Source organism: Triticum urartu, chromosome 2A (assembly GCF_056163025.1).
Source record: "Triticum urartu cultivar PI428250 chromosome 2A, HENAU_Tu73, whole genome shotgun sequence".
Lineage (NCBI taxonomy): Eukaryota > Viridiplantae > Streptophyta > Magnoliopsida > Poales > Poaceae > Triticum > Triticum urartu.
Window position 1 is genome coordinate 143,222,642 of NC_141874.1, and position 12,190 is coordinate 143,234,831.

The 12,190-nt window shown below is 44.2% G+C and overlaps 1 protein-coding gene across 1 annotated transcript; it reads right to left on the bottom strand.

The window, feature by feature from the left end:
- Nucleotides 1–721: 721 nt before the first annotated feature.
- Nucleotides 722–9,780, bottom strand: LOC125536275 (histone deacetylase 5). Its single transcript, XM_048699466.2, has 13 exons — nucleotides 9,482–9,780; nucleotides 8,686–8,887; nucleotides 8,427–8,573; nucleotides 7,999–8,111; nucleotides 6,437–6,648; nucleotides 6,020–6,084; nucleotides 5,517–5,687; nucleotides 5,317–5,406; nucleotides 4,350–4,679; nucleotides 2,819–3,012; nucleotides 2,551–2,707; nucleotides 1,291–1,355; nucleotides 722–1,173 (listed from the first exon to the last, which is right to left on the bottom strand). Exons 1-13 carry the CDS (start codon nucleotides 9,649–9,651, stop codon nucleotides 1,008–1,010), a joined length of 2,082 nt encoding a protein of 693 aa, XP_048555423.2. The 5' UTR covers nucleotides 9,652–9,780; the 3' UTR covers nucleotides 722–1,007.
- Nucleotides 9,781–12,190: the final 2,410 nt, after the last annotated feature.

The window sequence follows — 12,190 nt, forward strand, 5'->3', positions numbered from 1 at the left end:
CCATCTGTACCATTTGTGCTCCCTCTCCTTCTGGCGATTATTTCTATTTCATTTTTGCCTGGGTGCTATTTCCTCCTTTTTCTACTTATTATACTTTCCATCTGTAGCATTTGTGCTCCCTCTCCTTCTGGCGATTATTTCTATTTCATTTTTGCCTGGGTGCTATTTCCTCCTTTTTCTACTTATTATACTTTCCATCTGTAGCATTTCTGGTCACTTTTTTAAAAATTAATTCTAATTCGAAACTACACATGTTACATGGCCTCGGAGGTTTTATTCTTCTTTAAAAATGATGGCATCTCCTTTTGACCGAACAAACTGACCACGTGGTTTCAACCAGATCTCATCCCTCTGCTGTGCGCGGCTGAGGCTGTAAAATGTGTTCGAAAGTAACATGGGAGTATCGTGATGTACCGTCGACAAAAAAACATGGGAGTGCCCTAATTTACGTGTATGCATATGGCAATCCATGCATATGCATGATCTTTGGGTTTGGGAAAGGGCAGGCAGCGGGCACCTATCATGCATATGGGCATATGTACTCTAGACTTTCGTATATCTACGCATAACCTGGAAAGGGCAGGCAGCAGGTATCTAACCCAGGTTCTGTAGCATAACCTGGAAAGGGCAGGCAGCAGGTATCTAACCCAGGTTCTGTACAGTCCAAGTGCAGGTACGTGTGAGTTTTCTGCTTCAGAGACCCCAAGCAACAGCCACAACATAACACTGGAAAAACAACTGCAGGGGCAACTCAGTCCCAAGTTGGGTTCTGTGCTACTCAAACTAGTTCATACATTTAATATTCTGAGTAGTCGTCAAACCAGCGCAAACTCCAAACGATCCTACTGATGAACATAGTCAGATCCAATGGTGGCACAAAATGAGGCCTCTACGGCTCCCCTGGTTCCGAATCAAACTACATTTTTACATGCCTACTAAGCACAATCCCTTCATTCCTTCCTTCCCACTGGCTGTACAGAACACACGGTGAAGCAGCCTCCACAAGTTCACAGGCTTCTTGCAGCAGCAGCGGAGATGTAGTTGGCAGCCTCGTGGGTGTCCAGCTGCTTCCCTTCCACGAGTCCCTTGATCAGAGTGGCTGAGTAGGTCTCAGATGGAGGAGCTAATGGCAGCTCACCGGATTTGTGCTGCGCAACAGCTGTTGAGGGGCATCTGCAGGGAAACAAACAGTTTCACACTCCATGAAAGACAATTTCATTGGGAGCTTCCCTTCAAGTAGTGCATCGAATAGTATCTAAAAGAAATTGCTAAGTGGAGACCGGAACTTACGTCATAGTTAAGATTGGAAGGCCGTCCTCCTCTCCAAGGTGAAGTACATTGGAGTACCAGCTATCCTGCAGCAAATTTGTATATCAAACATGAACAATGTTCCAGAATTTATGAAACTAATAAGTTGCAGAAATAATTGACTGAAACAAAAACATCAGTAGTGTCAGATTTATTTACAAAAATATTGTCAGTATATTCCCATGGATGAGGCATTAGAAATGTGTCCATTATTATGAGAGGGGGGGGGGACCTTATTTAACTGCTATAATGATGTTTAAAGAGCTTCAAACCCAAGATTAACATTCCAAACTGCAACCTCGACTAGAGTATTTTTTGACAAATCTGGCCCCTTTGAGGGGCTTCAGGCACATCTGGCCTCCAGGCAAAACTATTTCAGAATCTGGCCCCTGGGGTCGGCGCCGCACAACATGGCGCCGAATATGTACACCTCAGCGCCAAACTAAGTGGCGCTGAGATGTTACATGTTCGGCACCGACCACTGGTGAGCCCAACAGAAACCCTAGAGACAGATTTGCTTGGCGCCACACCACATGACGACGAACCTGTACACCTCGGCGCCACTTAGTTCGGCGCCGAGATGTACATGTTCGGCGCCATGTGGTGTGGCGCCGACCCCAGGGGCCAGATTCCGAAATAGTTTTGCCCTGGGGCCAGACATGTCTGAAGTTGCTCAAACGGGCCAGATTTGTCAAAAAATACTCGACTAGACATCAGGTCCCAGGTAAGGTAATACAGGCACTTGTAAATTCTAAGTTCAGATGAACCTTTACAGACCAAAGAGGCTGGACATGGCATTTCCTTACAAAAGGATACCTTTTTAACAGCAGGCATTAGCCTTCATCTAGTAAGGCCTTGTACAATGGGAGATGCTTAGAGACGTGCTTGCAAAAATAAACCGAGTTTTTCTGAAGCACCGGTGCCTATTTCTACAGGAGAGACGCTTAGTTAAGTGTCTACCCTGTACAAATAAGCACCGGTGCTTAAGGAAAGCCTGGTTTATTTCTCTAAGCATCTCTCCTAAGCACCTCCCATTGTACAAAGCCTAAGAGTGAGATTCTGCCAGTGATGGCCATGAAAGAGGTTGGTTGTGTCCTTTATCAAAGTGCTGCCGGAAGAGCAGTCACCCTTAAGAGCATTTTTTATCAATGATGTGATATTAACTATTCTCATTTATAGGCATATGGAAAACTATATGCGAAGGATAAGTGTACGCTTGATATGGAAAGCAGCAAATCAAACCTTGATAGGTTCGAGATGAAGAGCTTTGTTTGAAGAGACAGACTCTATTTCGGACAAGCCAATCAAAGGAGAGCTGGGAGACTCAAGTTTTCCATCTTCGCTGTTATCCTTCACTAACCTGTTCTCTTGAAACAATACATCATTGAACTGCTCAAGCCTGTAAAAAAGGGAATTTTATGATGATATCAGAGCGCTAACAAAAGATCAGGTTCCACCCAGCCCTGAATCAAGGATCAATACAATGTAGATGTGGTTAGAGTATACGTACGTTATTTTGTACATGCAGACATATGACTCATCATTGTAGTTTATCTCAGGGTTGAGGAAAGCAACACCACCGGCACCCCAGCAAGGGGTAGAAGATCTCCCAAAAAACAATCTATGAGGCACAGTCTTCCACATGGTACCTCTTGGTGGGCTTGTGTCATGTGAACCAAAGCATGATATACTCATACCATCAACCTGTCAGAGATCAAGATGAATAGCAATCTTTCACGCAAACAATCTTTCACGAAGGGGAATATTGTATTAGTAATTCTAAAGATTATAATAAGAAGGCACTTATGCATTTTACATTTGCAGAAAGCACTAAAAATGCTTCCTGAAGGTCAACATACCCCTGGAAAGAGTTCCTTCGGTATAGTCCTTTTTAGAAAACTTTATAAATGCCATGTGGGTCAATAGTGAGGATTAGAACAAGACACTACGTCATAAAGGGTAATGTAGCCTATTTCACGTGGTTGGATATTCAGCATGGCCCAACACACACAGCCCACCTCCAGGCCCAACCCCATCTCATCCCATCTGCATCAGGGGAGACTTGTATGAGATCTCACATTAGGTGAGATCGTGAGATCAACCACAAAAATTCACATTTAGACATTTCGAAAAAAACCTGAAATTATTTGACAACATCCATGTAGGGTATATGTCTACAACTCCGGAAAAAATCAGCTCAAAACTCGATGTACATTTGTAGATTCAAAAAAGACAAATTCGAATGTGAATAGTGGCAGCTTTGGGTGAATAGTACTTTGACACTATTCATGTCCAATTTTGACTTCTTTTTTTCTATTAATGTAGGTCGAATTAGGAGCTGAAATTTTTTGAGGTTGAACATCAACCATTGATGTGTGTCTATAATTTTTTTGAGAATGTTTGATCATGTAGATTTGTTTCAAAAAAATCGATCTCATTGATCTCACCTAATGTGAGATCTCACACAAGTCTCCCCCCATCTGCATCTTCCACCACAGCTTGCTCCCCGCAAAATCTCCCTCGTACGCTAGAGGACAGAGTGAAGATAAAGGAGCTGCAGCCAGTTCAATCTCTTCCGACGTTACTACAGCCAATGGTCGTGAAGCTTTCCATTCATAGACACCTATCCTCAGGTCAACGACTGTGATTCACACATTGCTAGACCAAACCAACTAAGAGGAGCAGCGACGAAGGGATGAAGAGCCATGGGGTAGAGAAGGTTTGTTCGATCGTTGCGGAGCAAGCGTGAGCTGCCATCGTTCTGGGCAGCAACAACTTCCCCAATTGAATTGATACATTGACCCATAGCAGACTAATGTATGCAGTCGAGAAATATGTTGTCCCAATTTGTGCGAGAGGTACAAAAGTACCCTCTGTGAGTGATTTGAGTTCCGTAAACTATTTTTCTGAAGGCGTGTACCAAATGAAATCTCCCCGAGAAATCAACGATGTGATGAATGCAGCGACAGGCTACAAAACTCCAATACAGGAACCTAATGTTCCTTGCAAGATATAAAAAGACAACGTGTTTTCAACTTTACCTTCCCCCCTTCAATGTAGCACAAGAACCTTGGTTTCCACATGTTTGAACCAAAGCTGGCATACCAAACATAAACTTTTGACAATGCTGATCTCCAAGTAAATAGTAGATCATATATTCTTGTAGCCGCCACAACAGGTCCGTCGTCTTGGGCTTGAACTGAATCACTTGAGGTGTTCTTCGTCGCAAGGTTATCTTCATCAAGTTTCAACATTGTGATGTGTTCACTTAAAACATCATCAACAACTTGAGTAACATTGACAGATGAAATAGCATCAGGAAGCTCACTAACATCTTCAACATCAGACTCAGAACCAGAGGATGCGTATGGCTGTTCATTCCCCAAAGGGGAAAACAAGAAAGAGGAATTATTCAAGGGCTCCGCCATTGGGTTAATACTCTACTATTCGTCCCAGCTATGCAGTAAGCCTCCAAGCATCAAGAGACATAAATGGTAAACCAAACTATTGACACGAGATAATTAAAGATGCACAGTTTAGATATGGTTGAGCTGTATAACTCTGTATGTGCTTTTGCAAGAGTTAAGACTTGATAGGCACCTTGGAACATATACATGAAGCATTTATCACAACGAGAAAAAAAAAAGGTTCATCAAGTATGGGTGGCCTGCGGATAATATGGAAATAGCCTATCAACTGAGCATCATTCCACATAACTCATGAACATGCATTCATCTAAGGAATTGGGCTACATTTGGTACTTCATTTAAAACCTGGAACAAAAAAAAATTATCCATTAAGAATGTGGTTTGAAAACGGCAACTATTTATATGGCATGTCTGTAGAAAGCAAGAGAAGAGGGTGTCAAGTTTCCCAGCAAATAGATCTGGAACAAGGCGATCCACATCTTGTACAGAATAGCACAAATGCACAATCCATTAGTCAGAGGTTAACCAAGCAAGCCCCAACTCAAGTCACCAAGAAAAAAATCAGAAAGATGAAATTTACCTCGATATACGATGGTGCACTCCTCAAAGGTACATTATCCGGAAGCTTACTGCTCAAAACAGGCCAGTATGCCTTTAATTCATCACGTACCTGATCAGTGTTTTGGAGGAGGGGGGGGGGGGGGGGGGGGTGAAAACTCAATTACAGATATTTATAGCAAGGCTAGAATTGCAAAGAAACAGTACATTGCAGATCATTACCATTTGTATGACTCTCCATGTAGATTCAAATGGTTGCATCCGTGGAGAGTTATATGTGAAGTTATCTCCCAACAAAACTTTTGTGCAAGCACAAACTGAGTTTGCTATGGACTTGAGGTTATAACCTCCTTCAAGAGCCATCACAATCCTTCCTTTTGCAAAACCTAACAGCTGCGGGTAATAAGCAGACAGTCACAAGCATAAGCACCAATCAGCTGAGCAGAAAGTACAAGAAAAAAAAAGATAGTAATAAATTGATGAGATCAATTGGAAAATTTCTAACAGGTAACAGCAAAGCATGACAACAAAAAGGAATGACTGGCAAAAAGATACACATTATTCTGGCATATCTAAACTCCAAGGTCAAGCATGATCAATATTTTTTAAGGCCAGGAGAGTGCATGGTTCACTGAGTCATGATCAATGTTTTTTAAGGCCAGGAGAGTGCATGGTTCAGTGAGTTAAATAAAAGGTCATTTTTCTGCAAGCCTGCAAATGCGTACCTTTGTTAGTAGCAGTGCATATCCATCTGGAGTGATGCAGCAACCACCAAGAGGATCACCCATTGCTACCAAAAAAAGGGAGAAGATATTCAAAACCAGTGAGTAACAATAACATGCATGATTACTACATGACATACACAGAAGATCCGATTCCATTGGCATGTAATAGCAATACAATACAACGAAGTTCCAGCGATTGTCAAAATATCATCGGTGAAGATCTCAATGGTTATGCAAGAAAGAAATCAGGTATATGAGATGTACTACTCGAAGCAGTGCACTTCTAGCCCACAGAATAAACTACAATGTCAGTATATATCAACAGTCAGGCTTCATAAGTAAGAAGTGCCTAGATTTGGTTAGACGTGTTTAACTTTTACGGATAAGATAGTTTCTAAGAATTTTTCAGCTGCCTACCTGCGTCAAACCCAGCAGACAGTAATATTATATCAGGATCAAATGCTTCTGCAATAGGAAGCAGTACATGGTCCCATGCAGCAACATAATCTGCATCACTACATTTACCATGCTCCCAGGGCACATTAATGTTGTACCCTTCACCAGCTCCTTCCCCAATGAAACAGTGAGATGCATCCCCTTCACAAGGGTAGAAGCTTCCGTAATCAAATCTACAAAGCAAACATTGGAATAATAGTTTACACACTATTGAAGGATCAACAGAATACCACATGACACAGGCCATAAAAGTTTGGCTTCTATAATAATGCAATGGAACAGCTTGTAAGTTTGAGATTTCACAATATCAGAATTGGTTGGATAGTTCTAGGAGAGGCCTTTACCGCACATGGCAAGTTACACAATCCGTAGATTCATTGTAAGCTAAGACGTGTACAGTTGTAAACTTAAACAGTAAGCAGTTAGAAACAGCAGGTTTCTTCAGGCATCTAATATATTGTTAGAAGAAGCTTCAGCGTTGCTGGGAGACTGGACATTCTCACATTTGTCAGAGGAAAAAGATAGATCTCAACATTGTGTATTTTGGTTGCTCCAGATTATGATGGTGCAAATTAATCAAATATAATAGAGCAAGAGTTGTATAACAAGTACTACTCGGTTTTCAATCATAAGAACTGAAGTTACATTACAAGCAACTCTTTCTAATATAAACATGAAATGTAGTATATAGCCCTGCAGTTGCATGGGAAACTTAGCTAGCAATAGTAAGTAAATGCAATTAATCAATTACTATCATATATAAGCAGAATCAAGGGTGTGCAGTTGACAATTCAAATGACTGATTAAGTAACCATACAATGTTGATTGGAACACATAATTCAGGTCGATCCAATATTAGTAGTGTGGACCTAGAAAGTATAAAATGACCATGATGAAACAGAAAAAGGAATAAACCTACAGCATAGAGTTATCAGTTATAGATTCTTCCACTGACAACAGATTAATACTTAATAGGTCCCTTGGCACATTACTCGCAGACTGGGCTCAAGCATTTACATTGTGTTATACAGACCAACTGAATCAACATGCAATGCATAATGTAGCAATAGATATTGTATAACTTCTTCAGATTCTAAAGAGTGTATTGCATGAGATTATCAGGGTGGATTGGTGGTACGAGGAGACTTCATCCCAATCGTTGCAGGTACAATATCAAACAGTACTGCAGTCAGATCAGCTCACTCATATGAAAATTGGGTCTGTAATGCCATGTAAGTAAGAAATGGAGTTTCCAGATTTCTATCAACTGCAAGGATGCACTGTAAGAAACATGCTCAGCAAACTACATCTATTCAAAGAGCAGTAAACCTTGAAACTATAAGCAACAAATCTGTCATGGCTTCACGAATATCATATCGTGAAGGTTATATGGCTAGTCTAAAGTCTAATCTTAGACTTTTCTTTCTCTCTAATGCATATAAATGCAGTGGTTTGGTTTGTGGGGAAAAATGTCTGGAGTCTAAACAAAGCATGCAAAGCAATGCCAAGGTGATGTGTCATACCTGTGCACTGAAAAGAACAATACACGAGGGTCACTATAAAACATCTTCTGTGTGCCATTTCCATGATGAACATCCCAATCGACGATTAATATCTTGTTGATACCTAGGTCAGGCTGTAACAGAACAGAGAAGGTCAGAAAATAATCCATCTTCTTAGTAGATCACATCATAACAAACTGTGATAATTGTTCCTACATAGAAACATAGTTTAACAAGGCGCCAAGGCTCTAGGCGATAGCAAAATGCCAAGCGCTCAATATGTGCATAACTGCGCTTAAGCGTGCGCTTTGGTCAAAAAAGCGCAAGGCGGTGGCAAAACGCACAATCAGCGCCTAGTGCTTTTTTTACTTTGCGTAGAAAATGATGAACAAAAGTAGCACAAGTTGATCTTAACTAGAAAAATCAACAGGGAAGTTTCAAATACGTACCCTCTCATTTAAGAGATAATTTGCTGCAATAGCCACGTTGTTGAAGAGACAAAATCCCATTGGCTCATTATGTTCAGCATGGTGGCCTGGAGGTCTGACTAGAGCGATAGCAGAACTCAACTCACCAGACGCAACCTTCTCAGCAACCTACTTGTCAAATGAATCGTTGTGTCAGCACTCAGGATCAATGGAACAAAAACTGTTGTACAAGACTATGGAACGTACATATGTAATTCAGGAAAAGTACACGCTAAATTACCTCGATGACAGAACCAGCTGCAAGGAAAGCAGACTCTGAGGAGCCCTCGTTGAAGTAAATGGAATTGAATTTCCTAGCAGTCTTGTTTCGACGGTAATCATACTCCTTCGAGCTGATATCCCTTATCAGTTTTATATGATTTGGGGTATGGACAGAGGCTATATATTTTTCCTTGGCCTCCTTTGCCTTCATGTCCACGCACCTGGAAGAAACTTATGTTAAACTACAGCGGCAGAACCTTTGCAAAGGCATACAGTTGTTAAGCTAATCAAAGTAATGCAAACAGTGGACAGGACAGAAGATATAATGCTAATGTTCAAACTTAACTCTAGTAGCATTCAAGTTACTACTGTACACAAGCAAGGGCTTGACTATCCATTACCCAAAATTGCACAAATACCAGGACTAAATTCCTTTCAGCAGCTACAGTGCATGCATGCTTGAACCCGTTGTATGAAAAATCTCTCTACTCTCCTCCCTTTCTCAGACCCATTAACATTCGGACCACTTCAAATGTTAATCAAAACATAAGCATACAGTTATAATCATGGATACTGATTTATTTAGTTAGTTTTTCAGGAGACCAAAAATACAGTTTCTGGTAGATCGAAATGGGCATGGCTACAGCTGTAAATCGCAACAGGAATACATTAACACAGCGGGAGCGCGCGAGGACCTCCCATCCCGGCGTTTCGACGGAACGGTATGCAAAAAAAAAGGGGGCGGGGGGTACGAACGCCTCCTCACGGATCCTCGCACGAAATTACGGCGTCCTCGCTTACAGAGTCGCGCGTACCTGGACGCGACGCCCTCGGCGTCGAGCTTGCGCCGGATCGCGCGCAGCCGCTCGGGGTTCTCCGGGTGCTTCTCCCCGTCAGGCGTGGCGTGCGCGCACATCCTATCGTCGTACAGCAGCCCCACCCTGGGCGCTGCGCCCACCGGCGCCGCTGCAGCAGCCGCCGCCATCCTGCGCCGGCGATCGCCTCGCGCAGGCGGCGGGGAGACCGGGGGGCAAAGGGGCGAGACGGGTCGAAAATTGGGGTGGAGCGGAGATGGGGGAGACGACTGGACTGGACTGGTCGGTAGCCCCTCAGGTTGGTGGAGCCTCTTGTCTTGTGTGCATGCCTGCGCCTGGCCGCCTGCGCGTGCTGGCGTTGGGCCCCACCTGGAAGTGGGAGCTCCGGGCTTTCTGAGTTTTGCCCTGGGCGAGACTTCGAATTCGCGTAGCGGCAAAAGATTGAGGGGGCCCAAGTGGACAGGTTTTATTATGGATCGCTGGTGTGGGCTGCGATAGAGCTCACGGCACCCTGGACACCCCGGGCCGCGTGTGCGGCACTGATCGAGCACGTCTTATATGGGTTAAGCATATCCACATATATTAAATCCGAAGTCTCAAATTCATACAAATCAATACACATTGATTATATGATACAAACTGTCTGAATTCAACCGTTTGAAATAAAGCGAAGCAAATCATAGTTCAACGACAATCCGGACATGTTAAAATGAAATGAATGTCCAAGCGTGATGGATACCTCAACGGCTGGCTGGATCACTCGCCGAGCGCTATCCATGTCGCCTGCTCCGAGGCCATCCTTGCGTCCTGCTCCGCTTGCATCCGAGCCGCATGCTCCGCTGCCGTCGCAGCCGCCCTCGCCGCCTCATACTCTCTACGATCGTTGATCACCTTCTTCTTCTTTGCAGACCACTTCTTTGCATGCTCATCCAAGAGGGTTTCGTCCGCCAACATGATATTTGCATCCTTCGTGTCTCGTGCGAGCTGCAACCTTTCTTTCTCAAGCTCAATCTCTCCAAATGTCTTGGCCTTCTCGAGCTCCCATTTGATCGCCGCATCTTGCTTCTCCAACTCGATCTTCTCTCTCTCAATTTCCAGCTTCTTCTCCGCCCTCTACGGTTCCAATCCATCCTCTTCTTTTGCGCATCCAACGTGAGCTTGTACCTCTAGTCTCCCTCGCCGAAAAAAATGCCCGTCCATGTGGAGGACATTTTTGTAGCCACAGCTTTACGGGAGGCCCTTGCCTTCTCCCACTTGTTTCCCATGACTTGTCGGTTATCCCTTGTCACGGTGGCTCTCTCATTCTCGACGACAATATCTTCCTCTTCATCATCCAACCCAATTGATTGGTGGGAGCTTGAGTCATCATTCCTCTTCTTGTCTGCCTTGAGATCGGCCACAAGTTGTGTTCACTTTGGCATGCCATTCAATATGATCCAACGATGGCTAAAAGCAAATGGCTTCTTCACCATTTCGTGATACAAAGTGGCTGCCATCGCAGTCTAGCAAACAACATATGTATGAGCACGGGAATGCAAAACAAACAAGCGTACGAAAATGATGACAAGATGAAGTAGCTTATGTGAGTTGCCACTCCCATCCCACTTCGAGGGTGTTTGGTCACTTGTGAGTAGTAGCTGACGTACTTGTTCACTTCCCCTCAAATGATCCCCCATTGATGTTGGAGAGATGCCACATTGCGGCCGGTGATGATAGAATGCGGCTCCACATATTCCTTTTGTTCGTGATATTCCTTCTAGATCTTCTCCCAATACGTGTTTCCCTTTTGTTCGGTGCCGCATATTGGATCTATTGTTGTGGCCAACCAAGTTTTGACCAACAAGATATCTTCATAAGTTGTGAGATCTCTTGCCTTCGTCGTCTTTCCTTCTACTTCTTCTTGCTCGATTTGGGATCGGGTGTTGTCTCAACTTCAAACGTAGTGCAAGTTGGATCCCCCAATTTGATCATGTTCGACAGAAACACCTCCTACACGATCATGGTTTGCAAGCAATCATCATGTACAAAATGAACCAGCAACCTATGCAAAACAGTGATTGGACAGGAGCAACAAGAACATATCGACTCTTGTTGTGTCATTTTGTCGAACGGGTCGTTGGCAGCCCAGGCACCACCAGTGCCCGTGCTTATCCGTGCCCGAATGAGCTGCCCCGAGTGACATACGTCCACGTTCGGCATCTGCGTGGGCGGAAAGCTCTCCGGAATGCCCCCACCGTCTGTCGGGTCCTCCTCTATCCAGCGTGGTCTGACGATGCAATCCACGTCTACGGATGGATGGATGGGATGCGGGGTTCCGGGCGCAGTTGGGGGGACAGCTTCTTGTCCATGTCCGCATCTTCCTGCGACGCTGCCACAGCCCCCCTCTTTCGCTGCTGGCATCGTTGGTTCCTTGGGCCGATGTTCTCCATCTTGCACGATGAAGCCTAGGGCGGGACGCTGACGAAGGAGGCAGACACATTCTCTATCGCAGTGGTCGAGGACCGGCTGGACGACCCAGGGTGGCGGATCGGGACCCGTGGTTAGGATGGAGAGCAAGTGTGGTGGACAGCAAGGGCTCTGATGCGGGAAAGGTAGGAGGGAGGCGGGAGGAGGAGGAAGGGTTTGGTCAGGAATGACGACCAAAACTTTCATGACTAGGTCAACCACGGCTGAGATTTCAACTTCGGTCGGATTAGTGAAACTCTTAGG